We start from the raw sequence: 26808 nt of genomic DNA, 5'->3' as shown, positions 1-26808 counted from the left end.
CCCATTTTTAACTGCATTGGCACATATTCATTTTCTAGCAAACTATATGTAAGAAAAGACTTTACAATATTCATAAATAATAGCAGGAAACAAAATACCATGAGATTTCCATGCGTTTCCCACGTAGGAGCTTCTGCTTTGTACAGCTCTTCAAACTGTTTCCGGTAATTAGGAACCAGCTCCTTGTCCAACTTTTCGACACACTGAAAGTATTGTGCCTTAAAAAAAATAAATAAAAGAACTTCTCACATACATACTCATGTGCTTACTACAATCACAGATGGGCAATTATTGTGTAACTTACATATTTAGCCTATTCACTGAGATCATATCCAGGAAAAGGTTCCCGTACTCACTGTATAAGGGTGCCTCTCATCCTGAAAATAAGTGAGTAGGTGGAGGACGCAGCGCAAAATACAGATCCTCTCTTCATAGTAATAGTCAGCAAGCTGTGAATATACAGTGCCATCAGTATCAATATGGGATTCTGTATTCTCTCCCATATACTGCCAAGGCCTTCAGCACAAGAACATACAGTGTCCAAACATTACAATAGTCGGAGTTTCAATGTGCTTCTATGCAGTTTTAAGTTACCTGAAAAAATATTTAATTAACTTTAAAGAACTGAATAAAACATGTCCTTGGGGACATGACTATAATTACGCTGCTAACTGAGAAAGCTCGGAAGAGAGAGAGATGATCTCTCAAAAAAGGGACAGATGATTTCTCATTCCTCATCCTCAAGATCCTCAGTCAGGTATCACCATCAGCCCCCATTTCAGACTGGTCACTTCATATAACAGTGCATAAGCTTGCAAGCTTTGGAAAACTTGGGAGCGTATGTCTGCCTAGCTAAATTCCCTGGCATTAAGCCTAAAATTTCTATAGCAACTACTAATGCTGTTCAAATCTACATGTATATCCCTGTTTCATAAGCATCTTCCAAAATTTGCTCTTTATATGAAAGAATAGCTTAATCATTCCAAGCTTTTCTGAATCCACATAAATAAGGCTGGTTCTCTGTCAACAGATCTTTTCAAAAGAAAATACAAATGGAAATGACAAACCTTCAGCATCAGAGCCTGACTCTGCCTTTCATCCTGAAGAACAGTCTGTAAGCAAAACACAACAAAATAAAGAGTTACCTACTGCAGAAATACCTGCTGATAAAATACACGCTCACAAAAAAGACTGAAAGCAACAAGAGACAATTTTTTTCTATTTACTTTGGAAAGACAGATTTAAAAAGTACGAAGCCAAAGCTTTCACTTGTAACTAAATGTTTGTTCTTTATCTCTACTCACTCTACTTTAAAAATCTGTAGCTTTCATGTATTCTGTGATAGAGAGAAGAGAGGAATCCTCACAGAGAGATTCAAAGAAAGCAGGATGAAGTACTAGAATGTTAGGCCTGGTTATCTAGTAACACATTTCTGTAAAGCACTTGAACATTACAGGTTCAGAGAAGAAAAGCTACAAAGCCTTTTCCAAATCAGTACTCAGACTTGCATGTAACCGTATTCATCAGTGAACTACTGGGATTAAGGAAAGATGTGGAGTAAATAGAACATAAATGTGAGCTACAGACCTTCAAAGAGTCCCTTGTCCCTCTGTAATCTTCCTGAAGATAACACTGTAACAGCTGCACACTCTGCTCTTCATCCAGACCCTGAAAGACAGAGAGAGAGATGCTCCGAAATGAATAAAATGCAACTAAATCCATTAAAGATGAAGACTCACTGGAAATATTCAGGCACCTCTTCTCTTCAGAGTAAGTAATTTCCAAAATAGGTCAAAAGAAAAAAATTGCTTCTCCAGTTGTTACTTGCTTCAGTCAGTATTTTTGTTTAATGCAGAACACATAAGCTTTGATATGACTTAGATGTAACTAGTTCAACTTTAGCAAAAGGAGCATAAGGTCACTCAGTGAAGGTACCACCACCAACCACCTAATTCTAACTTCTGGCTTGAATGAACATAACCTTGCAGGTAATCAGCCAGTATTTTCAAACATGGCAACTAATTTAAGGGACATAAGTTTTTAGCCAACCAGTCTTTCAAGACCAGATGTCTTGAAAGAATCCAAGAAAGACCAAAAGAGGGTGACTGCTTCTGAAAAGCTGCCTTTCTTCCTTTCTTTAGGTTACCCAGGAAAGCCAAAGCACCTCAAGGTTATTGATCCCTTGCAAATTTTTGACCTAAAGCCCCAACATGTACTTATAACACCTTTTAGAATATTTTAAATGGAAATGAACTTAAGTTTGCCTCTATTCAACATCACAAAGACTTGCTCAAAAAAGCAATCCCAGTAACAATGTAATCAAGTGCAGGGATTAAAAAAAAAAAAAACACAGAATACCACCTTCACTCACCAAAAACTTGCTGACCCTCAGACCCAATTCTTTTAGTGGAGCAGCTACATCTTTATCAGCTTTTATTTTTTCTGCTGAAGTGGTGCTAAAGAAAAAAAGAAATTGTAGTCATTAAAAATGCAGCAATCTCAAGGAATGAAGTAAAAAGGTTTAGTTTCAAATTTTCAGTTTTACCAGTTTAAACTTAGCTTTTGTTTACTTTCAAAGGCCTTTCAATATTTAATACAATACTATTTTGTAATCTTCCCACCAGATGAAATTCAACACCACTCATTAGCTTATTACTATAATAAATGTAGAATATATTAATTTCTTCTTTTCCAGTGAGAGAATCTGGATATCTTTCTGAGATGACTAAGTGTCAAGAGGAGTCACTTTTCTGCAGGATGCATACTTGCATGTGATCACTACAGTTTAGCAGATGCAACGCTTGAAAGCTACCTAACATTAGTAAGGAGAGCAGAAATCACTGTTACTTCTCTCCAGTGTACATTTCATGCCCCAGAACATTATTTGGATAGAAGCACTTTCTCTTTTTACTCCTCTCCTGAAATCTCCAATCATGCAAGAGAGTAAAAATCTATTTTTATGTAATCAGAGAGAAATATTCAACATTCTTCTCCATATATTAGTAGATCCCATTTTAGAAGTTAGAGGTTGATTTCTAAAAGCAGGCAATTACTATACCTTGGAGGTTTGTAGTATGAAAGTCCCTCTAACAGCCTCTGCCAATGTTTGTTCAATTCTGCCGCAATTTGAGCCTAAAAAAAGAAACAAATACTACTGAACAGATTCCTCAGCATACACTTCCGAGTATCAGATTTGCTTAATTTAAACTAAGCAAAGTAATTCCACCACCACCACAAAGAGACAGGAACAACACAAGACAAACAACAAGAGCATCTATGATTCAGGCTCTGATTCAAGGTGCATATTGTACAAGAAAGCTTGCTGCCTTGCCTAATCATGGGAAGGGGGAGGAAAGAGGAGGCAGTGAACTAGGTTCAGAAACACATTTGGATTTCCAACCTCTGGGCACATTCTTGAAAGCACGGGCTCCGTCCCAGAAAATAAGGAAGCAGGCTGTACCACTCATGAATACCCCAGGCCAGCCAGTCTAGAAAGTAGCACTTGTGTCCGCTTCAGAAAAGGAACCACCTTTTCACATACACCCTTCCAGGTAGAAGTTCATGAAGCAGCTATAAACAAGGAGTGGAAGAATAAACAAGGAGTGGAGAAAGAGGAAAAAAAGTTGCACTGAGGAAGAGGGAAAAGCAGCAAAACATATTTTCACTAATATTCAAACAGCTGCACAAATGACGCATTTAGGCCATGGAGTCCATTCAGTGACAGGCAAACCTGCCTAGCAAGACAGACTTACTGGTTCTCTTAAAGCTGATCTGCCCAGAAGAATAGTCCACAATTCTCTGCTGCTCCTATAAACAAAGGGAAAAGTTAGAGAGCATTTTACTAATGAACACTGTTTCAGGTTTATATTTAGCCTACACCTTTTTAAAGTTGCAATTTACTTAAAGCAGATCACATTAAGAGTGATATAAGGAAACATGTAAACTCATATCAAGGAAGCAGCACATCTATATCAGTTTATTAGCTCAATCTGACTTTGCTACCTGGACATTTGAGGTTAGTAAAAGGAAACCTAATTAAAGGAGAGAGCAGTATTTTATTCAATTTCATTTGTTGCTCTTCTCCAAACAAATTCCTTTATAATAGTTTCCTCCTCTACTCCAAGTGGAAAATAAAACTGGGTGAAGTGAAAAATTACAACACTTTTACATAAGGTAGAATATTTGCCTCAGTTGTTCAGAACATTAACCCTGAGCTTCTTGTTTCTTCCTATTTCCTTAGAACTTTGTAGGAAAGCCAATTTGTGCTATAAAGTATTACAGATCAAATCCTAACTCAGGCACAAGCAAACCAGAAAAATGAATCTCCCTAAAACAGCTCTGCAAAAAGTTGCTACCCAAATAGAACACTTCAGGAACTTGGAGCGAACTGATGATCTGCTAGCAATATAAAATAAATCAGGAGATAAACAGCACAACTCATCATGCAAAGACTGTTGTACAAAATCTTGTACAATCCTTGTAAGAAACAAAAAAATATTCTAACTCATTTTTGGAATAGTATCTTCAAGAGAACTCACTATGGCAGTGAAAGTCATCTGTAACTTTTGACACGTGGTGCTATTTAAATGGATTACGTGCTCTATAATTTTCAGCAGAACTATCAACGTAATTTCTACCTTCTAATTTCCTTGATAGTTAGATGCACCTCCCTGTGTAACAGCTAAAGAACCTCTCCTGACCTGAGCTGGCAATCAGCTGTGGGTGCAACCTCTCCAGCCCACACAGAGCATTGAAAGGCCACAGAATTTTACCAAAAAAAGAATCGCTTTGCAGAACAGAGCATCAATATAGCACAGCCAATTCTTCTCATTTTCATTCTATCCAAACCTCTTCTATGATTAAGAGATCACTGTTTGTTGCCAGTTCATTAATTAGACTGCAAGATAGCTAAGAAAGCTCTCTTAATGTGGCCATACGTAACAGTGGTGTTTCTGTCCCCATTAGCGCTTGTAAGTATTACTGTAATTAGACTTCTAGGAACTTTCCCGAGTCTAGAAACGTTACAATATGGGTCAAAAGCCATGCACAAGACTGAAGAAGACACCAATCTAAAGTGATCACTGGACCAGGACGTCATCAAAAAAATAACTTCCTGTACACATCTTCCGCACCTCTGCTATTTTAACTTTATATTTGCAAAGAGTTCAGTTCTTCGAAAAACGAAAATCGAACCCTGAACGCTCTGCTCTTCGTGAGAATAACTCTGTGACTTAAAAGAAGTCTGACAGATGCCTCCAAAACTTCAGCATAAACCAAGACTTCAGCTTGGCAGCCAAAGCTTGTAAATAGCAGTTCTGTTTAGCATTTAATCTTTTACATTATGGAAGAATAAAAGAAACACAAAATGCTAAGAAAATCACTACTAATGCCTGCTAAGTTTTTTGGGGAAAAAAAAAACCCTGGCCCACTGAGGAATACCACCAAGAGCTCCCACGTCCAAACCCAAGGGGAGGTCCACCCGCTAAGCGGGCGATGCCGGAATTTCCTCGGAAACGCTGCTTGTGCTCCCCCAAAACGGGGCATCACAGAGCTCCCGGGGGACTCGGCCCCGCACCCGGCGCCGAGCAGGCCCGCAGCACGCACAGCCCGAGCGCCGCTGCCGGGGGGTCCCCGCACGCCTGGGCCTGTCACAGACCGACGTGCGGGCCGGCAGGTGCCTCACGCAGGTGCTGACCGGGCGGGTGGGGGGGGGCCTCGCAGCGGGGAGGCGCAGCCCGACACACGCCGCCCGGGGGGCCCCGGCAGCGCCTCGCTCCCCCCGCGCGGGACGCGGTCTCTCGGGGTCGCGCCGCGGGGGCGGGAACATGGCGGGTGCCGAGTGCGAGTCCCCCACTACCACGACCCCGGGGGGGGGGCGGCGGGGGGAACCCCCTCAGCGGGGGGGGCGGAGCCTCGCTGCGCGCGCGCGGGGGGCGGGGCTACGGCGGGGGTAGGCCGGCGCGGGCCCCGCGGCCGTTAACTCTCCCCCCCCATCCCACCCCGCGCGCGTGTGGCCCTGCTCTGCCCCTCCCCCCAACCCCCCGGGGAGGGGAGGCGCGCGCGCAGCGAGGGACGGTGCTTCCCCCGCCGCCCTCCCCGCCCGTCGCAGCAACCGCCGCCGCGTCCCCGCACCTCGCGCACAGCCCGCCCGCCGCCATCTTCGCTCCCCTCTCACGTGACCCGCCGCGCGGAGCGGGGGGGGCCCCCTCCCTCCCGCTGCCGGCGTCGGCGTCACGTGGCGGGGCCGCAGCTCCGCCCCCGCCCCCCACGGCGGGTTTGGTCATGTGACGGGCGCCAGCGCCAAGATGGCGGCGTCCCGCGAGGTGAGCGCGGGGCGGGCGGCCGCGACCGCTCGGCGAGCCCCGGGCCGAGCCTCCGAGCGGGGCTGGGGGGCTGCTGCGGCGGTGTAGGGCGCGGCGGCTGGGGGGAGGAACCGGCGGGCGTCGCCGCGGGGGGGAGCCCGCGGGGGACAGGAAGAGCAGGAGGGCGGCAGGGGCTGGACCCGAAACGGCCAGAAAACACCCAGAATTGTTGGAAAGCGGGAGCGAGAGGCCCCTGCCTGAGCGCGAGGAAGCGGGATGTGCCGAGGGGCTTCAGTTTACCTTGCGAGCGCGGGGAGGGGGAGCCGCCGCGGGCGTAGGATGAGGTAACCCGGCAGGGAGATGCATCGAGCCGCTGCGTCGGAAGAGAAACCTGCGCTTTAAGGGTTGGTCTGACAGCCCAGCCGGCGGGCTGCCTGCCGGGGGGGAGCTCTCGGGTGTCCTTGTTGCTGCGAGAGCTGGGCTGCGATCCTGCAGCAGCCAAACCGAGTGGGGATCCTCTTCTGCCTTGGGCCAGACTTGTCTCAAATAAACGTCAAGCTTTTTCCCCCCACTATGCCCAGAAACAGCGAAGAGTGGGGGCCACAAAACCGCTCTTGGTCATATGGCCCATGCCAGTTCTCTTCTGTTGACTATGTGATTGATTCTTCTCTGTCTTTATTTCAAAAATTAGTTGTTATAGGGGAGAGATTACGTTTGGCTTGATCTGACTGTTTAGCAACAGTAAACGTAACATTGGTTACATTTGGCAGGTAGGTTTGGCAATTGAGTATTTCAGGCTGTATTGATAAAAATGCCGAAAAGCAAGCTATTAAAAGCTAAAAGTAAGAAGTTTCAGTACAGAGATGTCATAAATAAGAACATTTTCTGGACCCACAATGTAAGGGAGCTTGGCAATGTGAACTTTGATAGTCACCCAGTAATAATGCTAATATAATCTGTATCAGCATTATAATCTGGTGACACCAGTCAGCCTTGCATGCAACCCAGAAACAGAATTCTAGATATAAACTGATAGCCTCTCATGAGGGAGTTACCATAGCGATCAGTAATGAGAATGGGAAGCAGAACTTGATAAGAATTTACTGCTGATCAACTTAAGGGTGGGCCAGAAAAGTTATTCAAAGTTTCAATTGGAGATACCTTATCAGCATACAGCAGGCAGGATAAAGAGGAACATATACACCTGGGTCAGCCATTCTATTATCAACAGAAATACAAAAACTAATACCTTCCAAGAACTCAAAAAAGATGTTAGTATAACGTCTTTGGCTTATATATAGCTATGATATAATATTAAATCACAGATAAGCAGAAATACATATTACCAGGAAACAATAAATGCTGGTGAGAATACTTGCAAGGAGATGAGATACAACTAACATAATAGAATCATTGTGCGTGTTGCTGATAATCTCAATCATTCATCTTACAGTCCAAAGGTTTAAGGGAATGATTAGTTTGTGGTGCAGCTGTCAGTGGCTGTGAGGCTTGATACTGAGAAGGCGAAGTGATGTAAATCCAGCCAACATTATTAAGACATAGGAGTGAGGGAATATAGGAAGCAATTACAGCTTTATATCATGATAAAGAATGTGTCACAAGGCTTACTCACTATTGAAGAATTTCAAGAAAATGGTGCATAACTACCAGCAGTTAGATAAACAAATCATTTCTGTAAGGTGACGATGCATTTTGGGGATGAGTCCCAAATAATAGTTTGGTTTGCTAATGTTTGTCAGATGTCATTAATGACAGACTAACACTAAAAATATTGTTAGTCAGTAGAGATCTAGGCTCTGTGTAAAAGAGGCATGCACAGTTCTCACTTGCAATTGAGATAGCTGGAATCAGGGAGAGACTGTGACATGCGTTAAGGAGAAACTGAAGCCAATACCTTTCCTTAGAGATAAACATGAATAAATCAAATTTACTCACTAAGCTGCATAATGGTTAAACTGTATTGCTACAACGTATAGAATATTGCCAGTATATCAAGATGGACAGGAGGTGTATTTTAGAATTGATATCTTCATAACAAATATGATCTAACAGTGCTGTAGAAGCAAAACAAATTAAGCTGCCTAATACTGAGGATGCGATGAAAGCTCTCTGAGGGCTGTAGGCAAGAGGAACTCTGTTCATTTCATTTTTCTGAGCTCAGCTCTCCAACTTAGCTTATCTTGACAGTTCTGGCAGTAGGTCAAAATGAGCTGAAGTAAACTAATGACTGCAACTTTTTTTTCCTATTTTTATTGTAAACACTACATAGCATTATGGAACAGCTGCAGTAGTAATTGAAGTATTCAGTCATAACAGCAATAATGGAAGGAGAGCTATGTGTGTTTTTTGCACAGCAGTGGGAAGAGAAATATTTATTAAAAGGAAGAAAATGCTGTAAAACTACAGCAAAAACACCATATGAGATTAGGTCCTAAAATTATCTCTGAACTATTTTAAATTAGCTGTATTTCAAATATGCATTGCTGCAATGCCTCACCAAATCCTCTGGGAGTATTTATGGTTTGTTTGCTTCATATTTCAGTTCAAAGACACTGCAACAGAAGTATTTAGTATCTGTATCTGAATACCACAGTACAGAGTGTTTCATTTTTGTCATTGCAGACTGACTTTTCCAATTTTCAAATCGGCATAAAAATGTTGGCTGATCCTTCATCTGTTTGGTTTTATTTTTGCATTTGTCTATGTGTTGCCATTCATAGTTTGCCCATGGCTATCAGTTTAAACTGAGCTTAAGAATAACACAGCTGTGTGGAAGCTTTAGCTTTTCTAGTAGTTGCTTTAATTGTTTGTTCTTTTTTTAATAGGAATTGCAGTAGGATGAAAGGGAGTTCTTACTGATGGATCACTGTTGAGAATATTTGGGACTCGTGAGAAAGATTTTGAAAGCTTTTGAAGCACGTCGGACTGGAATCATGTTAAACAAGCCAGTGCTGGTGGAATCCCTGATCGTGTTCATCATTGTTCTGTGTGTGCACACGGTGGTGTGGGACCGGTATTCCTGGTGCGCTGTAGCTCTTGCCGTCCAGGCTTTTTATGTCCAGTTCAAATGGGACCGTCTGCTCCATCTGGGTGGGGCTGTATTCCAGTTTCGAACAGCAGCGAACAGTGGCCTCCTACCAGCTAGCATGGTCATCCCCTTGTTGGGGATAGTGATGAAAGAGAGATGCAAGTCTGCTGGTATTGTATACTTCGAACGTTTCGGCATAGTTGTCGCTTCCACTGGCATGTTGGTTGCTCTCTTTCTGTCTGTAATAGCAGTTGGCATCACAAAACCTGTGCCAACCAACACTTGCATACTTACTGGTATTGCTGGCAGTATAATTATCTATACCATGAAGCACTCTTTAACTGTTTCAGAAGTGATAGAGGTCCTAGAAGTGCTGCTAATTTTTGTCTACCTCAGTATGATCTTGCTCTACTTGTTGCCTCGATGTTTTACTCCTGGAGAAGCATTGTTAGTTCTTGGGGGTATAAGTTTTGTGCTCAATCAGCTCATTAAACGCTCACTGAATGTAGTCGAGAGCAGAGGCGATCCCGTAGACTTTTTCCTTCTGGTGGCAGTTGTTGGAGTTGTTCTTCTTGGGATTTTTTTCACTGTTCTCTTCATTTTCATGGATTCAGGTACCTGGATCTCCTCCATGTTTTTCCACATGATGACAGCAGTGTTAGGCCTAGGGGTCATCATGCCTTGGCTTTACCGGCTGATCCAGAGGAATCCTTTGTTCTGGCTACTCCAGTTTCTCTTTCAGACGCAGACAAGAGTTTACCTTCTTGTATATTGGATCATGTTGGCTGCTTCAGCATGTGGTGTGGTTTTCTACCAGAATGCTAAAAGATCATCTGAATCTAAAAAACACCAGGCCTCCACCATAACCAGGAAATATTTCCATTTCATTGTGGTAGCTACTTATGTCCCCGGACTGATCTATGACCGCCAGCTTCTCTATGTTGCTGCAGTATTGTGTCTGGCAGTATTTATCTTCTTGGAGTACATTCGATACTTCAGGATCAAACCATTTGGCCAAACCCTTAGGCATTTACTGTCTCTCTTCTTGGATGAACGAGACAGTGGACCTCTAATCTTGACTCACGTTTATCTTCTTCTTGGCATGTCCCTCCCAGTGTGGTTGTTTCCGAGACCTTGTGCTCCTAAAGGTATCTTGTCTGGGGCAGGAGCATTGGTCCCCTATTCTGGCGTACTCGCAGTAGGGGTAGGAGATACTATGGCTTCAGTTTTTGGCAGTACAATGGGGGAAATCAAATGGCCAGGAACAAAGAAGACCTTTGAAGGGACAATGACAGCTATTTTTGCTCAGATCATTGCTGTGGCTCTTATTCTGATCTTTGACAGCAGTGTGAATCTGAACTCTAGCTATGCCTGGATTCTGGGGTCTGTGAGCTTAGTTTCTCTTTTGGAAGCTTATACTACCCAAATAGATAATCTGCTGTTGCCTCTCTACCTCCAGATAATGTTAATGGCTTAGAAGCATTTCCAGAAACAAAAGTTTCTCCCTTTCTGGAGAAAAGTGGTAATAGAATATGCACTGTATTGAAAGTTCAAAGCTTATCTAAATACAACATTTGGTACAGCAGGTAAAATTGTTAAACACAAATGGAAAAGCACTATTTAAAATAAAGGCTTTGTTTTGGTCTCCTGTTTTTTCCCCTCTGTTTAAAACAGTGTGAGTTGTTTTATCTTCTCACAGGAACACAAACTCAATTATTAATTTGATTACTAAACCACAAACACTATTTCTGAGTCTCTTCTGGGTGTCCAGAGGCAGAGGGAGAAAAGGGAAAAAAAGAGGTAAGTCAATTAGAGGAAAAAACAATCAAACCTCTCCTATTTTGCTACCTCTGTAGTGCATTAGAGCCCGTTTATAAAACTTGTTCCACTGTACTGAGTCCTGCCATCCTTGTATTATTGCACAGGTGAACTCTTGTTTCTGTATAAGCACTATTTGAAGCATGCTTTTATAATGAGGGTAGTCACTATCTACAACACAGTGACTCAGACTGTCCTAATGCATCCAGCTCCATCAACAAAAGCCCTATTACTGCACTGCAATGAATTAATGTGACTTCAAATACAGTAGCTACAGGCCTAAGTTTATCAGATGAGGGTGGGAGTGTTGGAGAATGTAGGAGACTATTCCAGACAATACTGACAAGAGTAAGAAGTTTAGCCCTGTGGGTTTATGTAACAAGAAGAGTGTTTTACCTTTTTTGAGATTTTGATTTCTGAATTCATTTGGAGCACTATTTAGTAGAAGGAAAAAAAAATAAGCAAACTCACTGAAAAACTAATGCACATTAAATGTGAGGGCAGAAAGTATGCTAAAGTCAACATACTTCTCTCGCACTACTACAGTTCTCTACTTCCAGCATTTTTTCAGCTTAAATTGCCATGAAGTAGTTTTCCAGTTAGCTATTTAATCAAAAATCATTTATGAGGACATTTCTGTTGACAAATTGAGTAAAGCCACCTACTTCTGTCCATTTAAAATTATAGCTACTCTTCTATGGCAAAAAAAAAAAAAACAAACAAAAACCCAAACTATATATTTAAACACTTCTGTCTTGAGAATCACTTCTTGCCAGCTGTTCACTAGAGCAGTGTGTTACCTCATATCTTCCCTGCCTCTTCCATTTCCCTGGGAAATGCCTAAGCATCAATTTGCATTCAAGGATTCCTGTTCGAAGGATGGAGTTCAGTTCTGGTCCTACTTATTCATATAGAGGGATAACAATAGACTTTTGGGAGAAGTTTAATGCAAGTCCAAGATACTTTATACAATCCTCTCATGCAGCCCTAAGCATAAGACTGTGTCTTACGGGTGAGAATAAGACCAAGGGGTGGGGTAAAACAAGTGCTCTGGGCTGGCAGAAAGAGCCAACAAAACTGGCCCAAGAATCTAATACAGACTGCACTTGTTCCTGGAACAAGCCAGGACTTGAATAGCTGAGAGGCAGCATTGCCTAATCTCCTCCTTGCCTGGGTGAGACTCCTAAGATTTCATACTGCTTTTCCTGAGGATTTCAAAAACAGCCCAGCCATGATTTTTATTAATAAAGTAACAGATTTTCAGATACTCTTGCTAGTAAACTGGACTCTGTGCAGGACAATTTTCCTTCACACATAGCCATAAATCCTGCAAATTCAGTCTAGGTTTTTGCTTTTCTTTATACACCTGCAGTAGAAGTTTTTGTAAGTGGCAGGTAGTGGTGCATATAATCAGAGGACAAACGTTACTCAGCAGAAAGGTGCTATTCTGAAAGAGTAACTCTTCCAATAGAAAGATATGGAAAATGCTTTGGTTGCTTTCATCATGAGCCACAGTCTTCACTCCTTGACAAAACAGTTCAGGGTGATGATTTATGTACTACTGAAGTCATAAAATAGCAAAGTTAGTCACTCTCCCCTCCTCTGACTCCTAGCTTTCAAACAAACTCTAGCAAAGGTGGGGAAGGACAGCAACTGAAACTTGTTACCAGCAGAAACTGAACTCAAGGTTACTGCAGTTACCCATACCCAGCTTCCTAATTCCTATTGCAATAATTTGAAATCTGTGAAAAATTCCATGTCATAGTGAACCTATTCTGCATTGCCCAGCAAAGCCCAACGGGATGAAAGGAAACTTCTTACTATAAACAAACTTAATTTGACTATTTCATGTCAGACAAGTGCCAGAGGCAGGCAATAGACTTTTCAAAAGAATGAGTCGGTAAGAACTGGATCCTTGCTCCCAAACCAGTTTACTTTGACAGAGAATATAAGATAGAAAACAAGTGGATGTTTTCAAGTCCATTCTGCCTTCGGCAGAGCAAGGTTAATCTAGTCTAAGTGGGCACTGGCATGGCTGAGTTCAGTTTTCTTTATATCACTTCTAAAAATGACTTGCAAAGTTTTGGGTTTTATTCTACTTGTGTGATTTTGTTTTTTGCATCAAGCTTTTCTAGTCAGGCATAAGTTTTACTTTTTTAAAAGGAAATAAAGTATTATGGTTCTTCAGCTCCTTAATACATTTCAGACTGCATTTATACAGATTTTGACTGCTAGGCTAAGAGAAATCCGGATCAGCGTTTATCCAAAATGTCTAGGAAAAAAATAGGTTTAAATGTAAAGATTAGTCCTAGACTACCTTGGCAGTGCATTCCTTGACGTTAGAGTTGAACTGATCCACAATACATAAACTGACTGCTTATCAAACAGTTCAGCCATAAAAGTTAATTATTAGTGAGCCATATGACTGCTCTTCAGCCTTTCTGCTGTCCTGATATCCACTTGCATACAGGTTTCTTAATACCTCAGCTTCCACTGGAAACAAGGTGCTGCCAGCAGCTTTATTCTTCTTTAAATCCCTGTTCTTTCTTCACAGGACTGCATGTTGTCTTTTTCTTATTATTCTTCAACAGCATGATTTCAAAATATTCAATTGATACTAAACACTCAAAAAGTAAAAGAAACAAAAAAGGAAATACTATTTAGGAGATGAAGTACTTCATCTCCTGACTTCTGCCTTGGTTTTGCTTTAATAGCTTGGCTGGCCACAGAAATTTGCTAGGGGACACTTAACTCCAGACTACATGATAGTGCTTAGAAGTAATCACATTCTCATTGATGACAGCATTTCATTTCTGTAATCTCTCTTCTTCTTTCCTTCTCCTTGTTCCCTACCTTCTTTGCTTTAGTTTCTCTGTACATAATAAGCACTTTCAAGCTGTTACAAATCTAGCATCTCTAAAACACCCTGAGAGCTATTGTGAGAGACACTGTCTATTGCAATTTCTGCTGAGCTGAACTAAATCATGTTGTCAGCTATAATACATGTGAGAACACAAAAAGCATTAGCCAGAGAGCAGCAACTCTCCCTGTATGTATTAGGTATTAAAAAAATACCTAATTGCATTTTGCATCATTTGTGCCAGGTAGAGTATATTCCCTCGGGATTGATTCCTATGAAATATGCTCATTTAGTTAGAAATGGCAGCCACCATAGTTTAGCTGGTCAGTGACAACACCAGTAAATGGCCAAGTAACAATTCAAAGCAGAGCTGAATTTCACAGCAGCTACAGACATATCTACGTGGTCTTTCGCAAGAAAATACACGCTCGCTCTGTCAAGGCTCTGAGCAGTTTTAAGGTTACAACATTGTAGTTAGTGCACTGATGAGACCTGGCTCATAACTCAGGGTTGCCAGCACACCAGTGCCAGTGTAATTAAATCTACATGACTTCTGTTTGGTTTAGAATACAGGTATGAGCTTGCCTCCAGTGTAATTTATGTAACTTTTCTTTGGTTTCGTCTTCCTATAGGTTTGTTTTTGTTGGGATTTTTGGGCTAGTACTTGTTCTTGTGCATGTTTAGAGTCAAAAGCAGTTATCACATCTTTGCTCTGGCCTAGTATATTGGGAGAAGATTCACAGAATCACAGAAGGGTTGAGGTTGGAAGGGACCTCTGGAGATCTTCTAGTCCAATCCCCCTGCTCAAGCAGGGTCACCTAGAGCATGTTTCCAAGGATGTTTCCATGAATTGTTCCATGGAACCATGACATCCACCATGACAACACCATGATGTCCTCCTCAAGAAGATATGAATGAACAGAAAATGGGGATTTTAATTTTTATTTAAATGTTATAATGAGTTTCTGAATTTTTGTCTTCATAACTTCAGCATGAATCCTTAAGATCTGTAATATTTGTAATTAACAAGAGTTAAACCTAGAGATCAAGCATTCAGCTGCAATTTGCCAGAGTTAGTCAGGAGAATGATCGTACAAGTAGACTCCCTGCTTCATTTTGCCCACAATAGGATTATTTCTATTCAGTATTATTCTAGCAGCAAGACAGATCTAGAGCTAAAAGTCAGCTATCTTCACAACCTGCATTGCTGAGATAAACCTGACCAAGTAAATACACAAGACATAAGCTCTTGACTAAACTAGAAGAAAATACTAAGCATCCTCAAGAAGAAATACTTTTAAACGGGTCCCACAGTCAAGGTGCAATGGTCTTTACAGATCTGTTCTGCAGACTGAAGAAGTTTTCTTACCAAAAGGACTGGGAGACTGTCAGTGCTAGTAGGGCTCATGCTGTAGTAGAGAGCTGCTCTCTAATGCAGCATATTCAGCTGTGTGAAGATGCCTCTTCCTGAGCAGAGGATAAGTGAATCTTGAGAGCTGATCTAAGTTATATTTGAAGAGAACAGGAACAAGTGATCAGAAAGGAATATTGATCAACTATTTGACTCCAGAAGCCAAACACTAATTTCAGGTGTAGAGTGATGGAAAAGGCAGTTCAGGAGTTGGCTGGAGCCTACAAAGTAAAGAAGAGTTAAAAACAAAACTTCAGAGGCTATTCCAGTTCTGATGTGAAATCGATACCAACTGAGGTACTACTGACAGAAACTAACTGTGCCCAAAGGAGTATTTTAAGTAGCAACTGCTGGGGCGAGATCTGATACAGACAATGCCTGGCCAGCAAGAGTAAAAAGCAAACATTTAGAACTCTTCAGTTTGAACATTACAAATTCAGTAGTTCTATCTTTCCAGCACTTAGTTGTTTATCCAGTGTAAATTGCTTTAATTGGGAGGCACCCCAAGGCATGTAACTGATTGCATACTTTTATGAGGCAAAAACACATTGTGTATTTTAAGCATGGGATTTTTTCCTAGCCGCAAATGCTTATTGCATATGACCTAGATAAATCATTAAAAATGCCAAGATTTGACAACTTAAAAAGTTTGGCTAATAAAAGCTTTTAAGGAATATGCTTCTTACTCTGTTTTCTTAGATTTCGTCCTGTTCCCAAGAGATTATTGCCTGTTGTTCTGCAAATGGGTATTGCAAATGAGTTTTTTTATTGCTAGTTGAAATCAGGCAGACCCAGTTGTACAATACCAGGGAATGTCAGTCAGCGGAGACACTACTCATCTCTCCTGAGAAGGTGCTGTGAGCTGCAGGGAGCTGTACTTGCTCCTGAACTAGAAAATCTTAGGACTAGTACTGCAATTGGGCAGGTGGCGAGAAAAGTTTGAGTACATACTCAGAGATCATACTGGGAAGCTACTCAGCGTTTATTTAAACAAAGCTGTGGCCAGCATAGCTCTGCCTAATGCAGAGAACAACTTCCTGCATGTATTGACAGCATTGTGCAGCCAGTGTGACATGCAAGAAAACCAGTAAAGACTTATCTTGGTTATTGCATTGAAAAGGCTGTACTTTCCTCAGCTATCTGTTACAAAAGTCACCTTACCAGTTCTCTTTGCTCCAGCTGGTGTCTTTGGCTTCCATCACATGAAAGGTGAAGGCATGGCGAGAAAGCTCTGACTTGTTCAATTCGCTCTTATGGACAACTTCACCATGGATAAGAATAAGCCCACCTGTTTGGAAGAAGTCTATTGTCTTTTTGTTTTGTTTTGTTTTCCAAAAACTCAGGGCTACCTTTAAAAGTGACAATCAACATAAGGAAAACTCCAAGCAGGGAGGTCTTGTTTGGGGTGGGTTTTTTTACCTTTACTTATAGGCACAGGTATGAATTGGTTGTCATCATAGGTCCTCTCCGACCCTACAAACTCTACACATGTTGAGCTACCTGGTGGGGCACGGACCATTCTCCGGGTAATTCCACCTGCAAATCCACAGAGTAAATAAACATGCACAAAAATTTAAAAGCTAACTAGATTTTAGATTTTACACAGCTGTGGAACAGATGTGATCTCTCTTTGCACTGATTGGAAGCTTATTACTATAGTTTATTCCATTCTTTCCTTAGTAATTTGGGTTTTTTCATTAAGCAAAGATTTAGATTTTTCCAGCTGTGCCAGAAAGTGATGCAGCTGCCTTTTGTTTGCCTTCTTGGCCCTTTCTGGGCATTGCAACACAGGCCAGGCCTGTAGGAACACACGTGGTCATACACTTACGCAAAGGCAACCTTTGGTCCATTTCTCCTTCTATAGCAGCATAAATTGCTGTCTGAGTGCAACTGACTCCAAAATTTATGAGTGTCTTAATATTTTAAGAGCAATGTGATTACTCTGAGTAAATGCTTAGGGGAGCAACAGCTTGAAGCTAAAGAGTATGCCCTATAGGTAGTGAAATAAACACAAAACTGTGCTAGTAACCCAATAGTGGTTAGAAGTATATGGCATCTTCCATCAGTCACAACAGATATTACATGAGTTGGTTTTGATCTGGTTCAGTCTGTGTGTTCCCCTGAGCCACTGACTGTTCCCCGATTGCTTGGATGCTGTCCAGGTGATCCTTGCATAGGCCCTGGAGGCAGTCTTTTTTACTGAAATTCAGACCAGTATTTGACAGTTGTGGGTGGAAGAGGACTTTTTTTTCCCCCCTCAAATAGCATTGTCGGGGTAAAAATGTTATTGGCCATGACTCAGGGCAACAAAAATAATATTTTTGTGAAGGGGATGCAACTTTGAGAAGAAACATTGTTTTGTGAGGTGGAGGGAAAGGGTGATTCCTCTGTTTATTCCCACTCTGGAAGGCATAAGGAAAATTACTATTTGCATCCTAGATGAGGCTTGATCAACATGTTCAAGGCTGCAATCAAAAACTGTGGAAGGAGCGCCAACATAGATAGCAAGGGACTGTTTCTCTACAGGAAGAAAGTACTCAGTAGAATCATATACTCATAAAGGTCTTAAATATCAGTGGCCCAGCAAAGAAGAGTCTAAATCTCACGGGAGGTGGCTATTGAAATAAAAGGAAAAGATTCACATGCAGTTTTAATGGACCTTAGCATACAGATTCTAGAGTAACTAAAAATTCAGGAAGACACTGTCTTTCCTTGCCCTGGTGCCTCAGATTCTTTGTTTCTAGGCCAGGTTTCAAGTTAAAATTTAGCAGTGTCAGTCATGTATACTACCAAGATTTTGTTTTGTTTTGTTTTTAAATCAAAAACACTTTTTTTATATTAAGCTCATCTCACGGACTAGTGGCCAAGAGCAAAATGAGGCAGTTAGTTGTATGCTGAAAAACATGATTGTAGATTTGAGAACAGCACAGTGCAAGATACCCTGTAGTAAATAAAGGTGCCCTTTCAACAAACAAAAAGGCACCATGCTTCAACAGACACCATGTGATGCAAAGAACACAATACAATCCACATTACTGTCCACCGTTAAGGAAAAAAGGAGAGTGTATTTCATAGCATACACCAAAATAGCATAAATCTTACTGGTGTGAGAGCCAGGAATGAACCATAAACAGCTGTTCTCCTGTGTGGCATCCTCCAGCGCAATCCAGAAGCCCAGGACTCTGCCTAGAGGCTCTGTGTACAGAAATGTGGCATCCTGGTGTGGATTCACTGAAACAAAAGACGGTGGTTACCGTCTTTGGAAGCTTGCAGAATTTAACACTGCTAGAAGGACTGCACGCTTACTTCTCTTTGTCTTCCTGACTTTCCCTTTCCACCCATCTAGCATACACATTAAGCCATACATTAAAATACCACCTTTCAGCCTGCTGCAAATGTAAAATTAGCCCTTTGGTCACATCACACATGATGTAGAAATATTTCTGGAAAGTGGATACCTTTTCCTATAATTCTTAACAAGATTCAGGACACAAAAAAAACCTCGGGCTTTATTCTGATTCTGCCCCCCTTTCCTGATGGAATATTATCTTCAGTGTAGTACAGAGATGATATGAATCTCACCTTCACCACCAATGCCAGGTTGCTGCAAGAATAAGAAAGTCAGTCTGTGAAGAGAATAGTTTCACAGCTTCCCAAATAAAACAGTGTCTTATTTCTTGAGTGAAAAGAAGACTTGAATTACTGTACCTTGAAGATATACATGCTTTGCACAATTACTGGTCTCTCAAGGCCTAGTTTTCTTCCTAGTTCCTTAAAAACAAAACACACAAAAAAACCCAAACTTTCCAGAATTTACATGTTTGGTTTTTTTGCACACTACATAGTATTATTCTTAGAAAATATTTGGATTTCCTTTTATGGACAAAAATGACTCTACTTAGGAGTCTAGAATATTCAAATTAACTATTCCATTTTTTTTTCCAGGCAGTTCTAGGAAACAGTAACATCTTACCTGCACCTTGGAGGAGTGAGTGACTTGCTTGAAGACTGGATCGTAAGCATGTAAAGCTAAGAGGAAAGAAGACTCAGACTGAAGATCTCATTAACAGAAGGGAATTTGGATGCTGTCTATGACGGGCTGCTGAACACTCCAGCCAAGCAACATAAGCTGCAACCAGAAACTTTCAGCCCTCCCAATAATGGATTTGTTTATATACATGGCTTATCATCACATCTAAGGTGATATGACACTTGCAGATTTGAACAATCTTCTTTAGAGACCAAAAATATAATCATTCACTGGCAGAAAACTGCATATATATAAAAAAGTAATAATGTATAGCTAAGAGTGAGAAAGATCTGAGTATTATGTGATTAAATATCATATTATACAAAATTGTAACATGACTACTATACATGACCCTGAGGCAGAAGGGTGGTACCATCTCAATTTACTCTTTGAAAAAACACAGTTCTTAGTTGTCTACAAAAACAAGATTATAAACTCTGCAAAGATGAGCCAGGGTTCATCTTTGGTTCCCTTAGGCAGAGAACCACAACCTGCAAGTCAGCGCTGTTTGTGCGCTTAAATTTGCTGTAGTCCAACTCTGGCCAAAATTTAAGGCAAACCCCAAATTCTCTCAGCTATGATAAAACTTGCAGCTAGGACAGTGTACTTATTCCGGCAGGGGCTGCTACAGAGCAAGGGAAGAAGCCAGACTCAACTAAAAGGAGTAATTACAGAAAAATAAGTCAAGAGGAGCCTTGAACCATTAACCTGCTGAGTCGGCAGGCATCTGCAGTTGTTTTCACTTCCTCTGAGGAAAAGCTGAAGTATAACAGAATGACAGGGGGGTTGCAGGAAGATGATTTTCTGCCTAAGAATGTTGTTTTCCTGAGAAAACCACGGAAATGAGAACTCCCAGTACTGACTTTCCAAGTTCAATGAAGTAAAATCTGGACAAAGTTCATGTGATTGGAGATGTACTGAATCCTGCTTGTATTTTCCATGTATTGTTTGAAAAGAAAAGGGATGAAAATGCATGTTCAGTAGCTGGGAAAGAGGAAATAGGTCATAAACTGACACCTGGAAAAGTAAAGAAATGGTGCTGGCAACAACAAAGAAGGTAAGACAGTATTGGCAACACACCACTGTACAAGACACAGAAGACACAGTTTGGACTGTACTGAATGTGCCCAGTCTTGGGCATTTGTTCGACCAGTCTCTTACATAAGAGATCCAAGGGCTGAAGTCCAAACTTTTGCATGTCAGTGATTCTGCACTATGCATAACTGAAAAACCTCCTAGAAGTGCTTTCTGAAGAGGGATTTAACTGAAAACTTTGAGGTCTTTTGACACCGGAGGGTGAGATCTCTACAGTTCTCTCAGCATGGAGAGAATCGCAGAGATAGTGATAGAGGTACATGGGAAAAAGCATACTGACACATACAGAAACTGAGTTGAAGAACTTAATGCAGAAACCGAGACCAAACCAGCCTGAGGTTGCAAAGAAAGGAGCTATGTGGCCATAATGGCAAAAGGGGGTGATTTTTGCAATATTGCATGCAGTGGTCCTGATAGAGCACAATGAAGTAACAGAACAAGGAGGAAATCAGATACGTAGCAAAAGAGTTTTAAACTCGGATGACCAAAGTTATTCATAATGAGTAGGTCTGGAGAAATCCTCATTTCTGAAAAACACATCCCTTTTTTCCACCCCTCTCAAAAAAACACCATTTAAACATACCATGGCCAATCTTGCTGATAGATTTCTCCTTTGGAATGAGAAAGTTACCTAAGAAACAAAATAAGGATTTAATAAGGTATGCAAAGCAAGAATAGTCCACAGAGCTGAAACTCTTCCCTGGCTCTTCGCTCAGCCTTCTCCCATTCCCACTCCACCCACTGTGGATAACTTAGGTTGGAACTTACCTTTCTCATCCAAAACGCCTTTCTCAAAGAAGAATCTAATCTTGTCTCCACTGGTTAGGAAGTAATCTGAGCTACCCTGCCAGGGACAAGAGCCCAGTAAAGACAATATCCTTATAAATACATGCACAAACCATCCCATCAGAGAGTTACTCACCTGCATCTTTTTCCCATCGAGCCGCCGCAAAAACAAAACACAGTCAACAGAAATCACTCTTACAAAGGCTTTCCACAGTACTAAGTTTCTAGGTGCTGACTGGCACCTTACAAGAATGCTGCACGCACACACAGGCTACCCATGTTTTTCTTTTGCTAATTGTCACTCTTACAGCCCTGGAAAATAACTTGTTCTCTGTCTGCAGAACAAGTGCAGCACAACTCTCCGCGAGAGCTGCTACGGCTGTCAGGAGCAATCGTTGCAGCTGAGAGCACAGCAGAGCCACACCGGTCCTCTCCTCTTTCCCCCCCGATAAGACCACCGCTGAACTTTGGGTGGCATTGACCACCACCACCCTGAGTAGCTAGTTTTAAAAATGTTGTCTTCTATCCGCTCATCCCAGGAGTCTGCCTTTTCCCTTTCTTCCTCCAGAACTTGCCCTTGGCAGTACCTGCACCCGGAGCTGCTCCTCCCCTTTGGTGGAGAACTCGGTGCGGCAGTGCGGCGGCACTTCCATCTCGGCTATAATTCTCTGAATCTGGTTCCTCATGCTGTCGCACTCCTCCGCCGTGAAGAAACGCTCCAGCACAAGGAAGCCATCCTTGTGGAACTGGAAGAGAGCACGAGTTCAGAGGGAGACGGGGCAACCGTGCTCCTCCGGGATCTTCAGAAGAAGCGGTAAAAAGCAAGAGATTACATTTCTGGCCTTCCACTGTGCCTCAGCTTATTGTAAAACTATCTTAACTTCATCTCTGCACCTGGACACTAGGTAGTAGATAAAACAGACACCTTGCTCTTCAGACCATGTTTTTGATGAAGGTATAATTAATTACACTTTCAGTTGCTCTAGTCCAACGCTATTTTTTTACTGCTACAGGTATGTTTGCTCTTTGTGGTTTCATCCATTTAGGACAACATTTAAATGCTCTTAATTTTTTATTTCAAAAGAGTTTTCTATTGCATAGAAGATAATTCATTCACAGGCTCAGATTTCATACAATTAACAACATATTTCAACTCCTTTGTCTAACAGGCTGTTGAAACCAGAGAAGATACAGTTGCTAGTCTCTTTGTGGCTTATGGATATCTTCTCTAAAAGAAACATGACTAGCAACAATTAAACTATAAACTCTGCTAAAATGAACAGAGCAGTCATACCTGGATTCCAAATTAGAATAAGACTCCTCTACAAGCTGGAAAAAAGTTATTTTCTTTGAGGTAAAAATCCCTTGGTGATTTCTCATGGTTGACTACACAGTCCCTTACAAAAGCAAGTGAACTGCGTTGACACTACTGTTTCTTTATATAGAACACTTTATCCTTTGACAAGCAGATTTCAGCCTCATGGATGAGAGCTGAGCAGGAGAGGCAGAAGGGCAAGAGAGAAAAGTTCTTCAGAGCACTCTGCAGGACAAGCTGCCCCCTGGAAACGTTCATAACACACTCAAAATAAATGTAATATAGGAAGCTGAGAAGAACATAAAGCCTTTGTAAAGCAGATCTTTGCTAGACCTAATCATTGCTTAAGTAGTAGTGACCATGTCTTACAAGTACGGTGACTGGACTGCACTACAGACTCCCAGGGTGTAATTCCTTGGTCCCTTTCCTTACCTTTTGGATCAGATTCTGGGTTACAAATGCCATCAGAGGCAGGAGCTCCCGACACCCCACCAGCAGCACCACAAACCCGCCAAGGCTCTGCGGGGCTGACTGCCCGCCTCTTCACGTGACCCTTCGAGCGGCATGTGATAAGGGAGACCGCTGCGCGGCCAGACGAGCTGCCTCTCGAGGAATTTTGTTCCCGACTCCGGCCATTTGTTCCTGGTGGGGACAGTTACGGCTGCAGCGCTTCGCTTCAGCTCTTAGTGCAACTTCAGCTTCACAAAAACACTCTCAAGTTTATAGCATGCAAACACAAACTTGATTAACTTTGCAACTCCAAGGAGAAATCATTAACTAGAACAGTTAAGGCGCAAACACAGTGGTAGAATAAAGTAAAATAAGATGCAAATGGGATGGAAAAAAAAAACCTAAAAGGCCACTGAAGAGAGAAACAACAAATTTAAGTAAGTGGCAATTCAAACCCTCACAGGGCTCTTTTCGCTCACAGTCAGCAAGTCCTGCTGGCTCTTTAGCACACTCATCTGAAAGGAAATTCAGTGGCCCAGGAGACAACAAATATTACACTGAAAGTGTTAATGCTAAATAGCTTTTGCTAAGGATTCAGCAAACTTCTTACAGAACACATCTGACATTTCCATTCACAGCTGCTCTATGATGATTTACAGCTTCAGTGGCCTGATTTGCTGTCCTGGAGCTCCAAATGTACATGTAAATAGGTAAGCCAAGAGCCACAGTTCATACCAAAGATAGATTTAAGTGCAAAAACTAGCTCTAAAAGGCAGAAGAGAGACAGAGCAAATAACAGATGCCAACCCAGCAGTGGCGCTCACTGCCAATACATCCTTCCCATGTAACGAGAATCCCCAGGGAAGATTTTTTTCTCTCTGGAGAAAAATGCATTTGGCTTTTGTAGGAAACGCTGAAAACATTCCCTGAAAGGACATAGTCCTTTCAGTAGCACTGAAAGGATATGCAAAGCAATAACATCATGGGGACATTTTAACGCGTTACTTGTATAGTCAAAAACAAATTGAAGGAGTACAAAATGCTCATGGGAAGGTATTTACTTCCAAACGCACTTGCTAGCAACTGAAAAAGCCATCTGAAAGAAATACTGTCTGAGAAAAAAAAAAGAAAGAAGAATAAGGTCCCCTACTCTGCAAGGAAATAGACTCTGGATAAAAAATCCCTCTCTTAACTTTTTTTTTAATGAATAGGAAATAATGTTTTCTAGTGAAAATGCTTGATCTCATCTTTACAGATCTTTACGGATTGTTTTCAGACTTTTTTCTGAACACAAGTAGGTATGAATTTGCTAGTTACAAAAGCTGAAGTTTGCAAGAGAATTTAATTACTGGACTATAAAGGTGGAGGGCAACAATCAACCTCCAATGCTGCAAAACTCAGAAATACTCATGGCAATAGTCCCTCACTCGCTCCTATTACAGGGGTCTCACCAACATGAAGATGAAGCTAAGCTGTTCATTAGAAAGCTGCGTAACCAACAGAAAAAGCCTGCTGTAGCTATTGCCTGCAAGGAGACCTAGAAAGGACCTCACTGCTCATTGCATTGCCCTGCTCGAGGTTCCGATCCTGGACAAACATACCTTTTAAACGCACTCCCATGCCACTCCTCAGTCTGCTGTGTCATTCATCTGCTTTATTAACGTCACATACTTCTCACTCCTGATATTTTTTTCAAGCAATTTAGCGCATCATCTCCTCCGCTCCCCACCTTACACACACTTGACAACTTCAGGAACTGTTCTAGTGTTTACGGACAACAGTAAACCATAGCTTTCCTGTTTGGTCTATGGATTGCTTTACAAATGAGCTGTATAAACAGCAGATCATAACCCGTCAACACAACAAGCATTAGAAGACAGCTGGCTGCGTAAACTGGGAAAGGCAAATGATCTTGGTTACAGGAGTATTCATCAGCGCTTATTCTTAGGCTTTCTCCAGTCCTTTGCCACACCAGACATGCTCCTACTTTGAGGCTTAGGAAGAGTTTTTCAGCAAGAAGAAAGAAACCCCCACATAATGCCCCCAAAAGTTAAAAAGTGTCATCTTTGTAAATACCTTCTCTTCCAGTAAGTTTAAATAAGGAAGGTAGGAAGTACTCGGACAAAACTGGGAAACAGCCCCCTTTTCCTTCCCTTCCTCCCCCTGCAAGAGCTCTGTTGCAGACAATTAACTTTTTCCCCTGACAAGTCCATAACAACACTGCACTTCTGGCAAACTCCTTTGGAGGCTGCTAAAGCCCATCCTGTGTCTGCACGCAGGGTATAGGAGTGTGCAACATCTGGAACATGAGCAACCCAGCAGCAGACAAAGCACAAGTGCTTCAAGTGCCTTTTCGACTGCTGTGATTATCCTAATTTCCTCCTCAATAATAGTTCCTATTGATACCATTTGGAGCCAAACCAGTTTGCCAGCTCCCCATAGCCAGTTTAAGCAGCTCAGCACTCTGGCCAGGACTGGTGTTAGAGCTGCCAGGCTTCTTGGGCAAGCAAAAACTTCAGCTAGATCCCCTATCACCTCTCCTGAAGTCTTTATATGATCAGCAACAAATGACAGGGAGTATTTCCATGAGAAACAAGGAGCATAGGAACAAGGATAACATGAGTATTTATATTGTATTAAATAGTATATTACTATCTATTAAAAATGGCATAGATATTTGAGTGTTTGCTTTCCTGTATCAGGAGCTTTGGAAATAAAAATTCTCTTGACAGAAAATACCTGTATTGTAATCAGATAAAAAACATGGAAACTTAAAAAAAAAATCAAGAAAATAAGAGCTTACTGTGTGGTAGGGCTAGAGGATTGTACCTGAATAAAGATAGTAGAGTTCCAACTGCCTATACTGCATCTTCAGTCTATACTTTTCAGTGAGCTACATAGAAAACCTAGATTTATCTATTTTTCTATTTTCTATTTCTATTTATCTAGATTAATTTTTTTTTCAGTAAAGATACATCACCTCTTTACCCTTGGACTCTTCCATCACCATGTTGGAGTCCTCCAGGACTCAAACTAGCATAAACTGTCTTCTCTGATGGTACCTTTCATTCTTTCCTTTTCCTCAACTATTCAAAGAGCTAGCGAATCCTTGCCAAAGGCAGCCTCAGTCTAAGTGAGCTTTAGCTGAGGAGAGGCATTTTGTCCTCTCCTTTCTTAGTTCAGTTCTAAGCACTTCATTAAAATCAGTGCCAATAAACAGCACTGGACTAGCACCTTTCATGTTTCATCGCCTGCTCACATTTTCTGTCACTGAAGTGAGACCAAAATCACTGTGGTCAGTCTTCTGCAAAGGAAGCAAGGGACAGCAAGAGAAACACCTTTCCCATACAGTGAACTGCACAGGAACTCGAACTGCCTTTGAAAGTTACGGGCTGAAGCAATATTCTCTGTAATGCATCATAAGCAGGCAATTAGGAAAGAGGTATCTGTCAGCATTTTCAGCTGAAAGGGAAAGAAGGCAGTGCATGGGGTAAGCAGACAGCTAGGAAACATGCTAAAATAATTTGTTACCAGTAGTTGGCTGAAGGCACTATTTCTATGGCAACAGGCAGTTTTCCCACTGTCTTCAGTCTCCGTCCCTTTCCTAGGAAGGGAGAGCACAACATGCATTTTGAAAACCCAAGTGACTTTCTATAGGACTGAGCAGACAACACTCCAACGCTTATTTGTTT

The 26808-nt window shown here is 41.7% G+C and overlaps 3 protein-coding genes across 6 annotated transcripts in view; 1 reads left to right on the top strand and 2 right to left on the bottom strand.

The window, feature by feature from the left end:
- NUP188 (nucleoporin 188) overlaps window positions 1-6248 on the bottom strand; it is a 30373-nt gene extending 24125 nt beyond the window's left edge. Inside the window, exons 1-8 of one of the 2 annotated variants that reach the window (XM_026110820.2) lie at window positions 6133-6248; window positions 3753-3807; window positions 3059-3132; window positions 2372-2456; window positions 1588-1668; window positions 1068-1112; window positions 357-449; window positions 99-218 (exon numbers count right to left, since the gene is read on the bottom strand). In XM_026110820.2, the coding sequence (XP_025966605.1) occupies window positions 99-218; window positions 357-449; window positions 1068-1112; window positions 1588-1668; window positions 2372-2456; window positions 3059-3132; window positions 3753-3807; window positions 6133-6158 (579 nt within the window). In that variant the 5' untranslated portion in view covers window positions 6159-6248. Of the gene's footprint in view, window positions 1-98; window positions 219-356; window positions 450-1067; window positions 1113-1587; window positions 1669-2371; window positions 2457-3058; window positions 3133-3400; window positions 3537-3752; window positions 3808-6132 lie in introns of those variants that run through there. The other variant, XM_026110821.2, reaches the window with a different exon arrangement.
- Window positions 6249-6250: 2 nt separating this feature from the next.
- DOLK (dolichol kinase) lies at window positions 6251-10996 on the top strand. The gene is made up of 2 exons (XM_026110822.2): window positions 6251-6323; window positions 9149-10996. Exon 2 carries the CDS (start codon window positions 9257-9259, stop codon window positions 10826-10828), a length of 1572 nt encoding a protein of 523 aa, XP_025966607.2. The 5' UTR covers window positions 6251-6323; window positions 9149-9256; the 3' UTR covers window positions 10829-10996.
- Window positions 10997-14955: 3959 nt separating this feature from the next.
- PHYHD1 (phytanoyl-CoA dioxygenase domain containing 1) lies at window positions 14956-23402 on the bottom strand. Of its 3 annotated transcripts, none has more exons than XM_064523737.1 (11): window positions 23099-23402; window positions 21939-22097; window positions 21334-21409; window positions 21149-21196; window positions 19414-19469; window positions 19149-19211; window positions 19023-19044; window positions 18543-18635; window positions 16860-16976; window positions 16602-16728; window positions 14956-15661 (listed from the first exon to the last, which is right to left on the bottom strand). In XM_064523737.1, the coding sequence occupies exons 1-11, from the start codon at window positions 23129-23131 to the stop codon at window positions 15616-15618; spliced, it is 840 nt and encodes a 279-aa protein (XP_064379807.1). In that variant the 5' UTR covers window positions 23132-23402; the 3' UTR covers window positions 14956-15615. The 3 variants fall into 3 exon arrangements, with proteins under 3 accessions (XP_064379807.1, XP_025966608.1, XP_064379808.1); XM_026110823.2 differs by having other exon boundaries at window positions 18543-18671; window positions 23099-23391; XM_064523738.1 differs by having other exon boundaries at window positions 18543-18671; window positions 21939-22151; window positions 23099-23387.
- Window positions 23403-26808: the final 3406 nt, after the last annotated feature.

The sequence above is a fragment of the Dromaius novaehollandiae genome, chromosome 20, assembly GCF_036370855.1.
Source record: "Dromaius novaehollandiae isolate bDroNov1 chromosome 20, bDroNov1.hap1, whole genome shotgun sequence".
Lineage (NCBI taxonomy): Eukaryota > Metazoa > Chordata > Aves > Casuariiformes > Dromaiidae > Dromaius > Dromaius novaehollandiae.
Note: the sequence above shows the minus strand (reverse complement) of the source record. Positions and strands in the feature narration are given on the sequence as shown.

Excerpts from the sequence above, each read along its gene's own strand:
- DOLK (XM_026110822.2), top strand. The coding sequence starts at position 9,257 with ATGTTAAACAAGCCAGTGCTGGTGGAATCCCTGATCGTGTTCATCATT.
- PHYHD1 (XM_026110823.2), bottom strand. The coding sequence starts at position 23,131 with ATGGCATTTGTAACCCAGAATCTGATCCAAAAG. Across the intron at positions 22,098-23,098 it reads CCCAGAATCTGATCCAAAAG|TTCCACAAGGATGGCTTCCT; the intron begins GTAAGGAAAGGG and ends GCTCTCTTCCAG. Across the intron at positions 16,729-16,859 it reads ACCTGTGCCTATAAGTAAAG|GTGGGCTTATTCTTATCCAT; the intron begins GTAAAAAAACCC and ends TCTTCCAAACAG.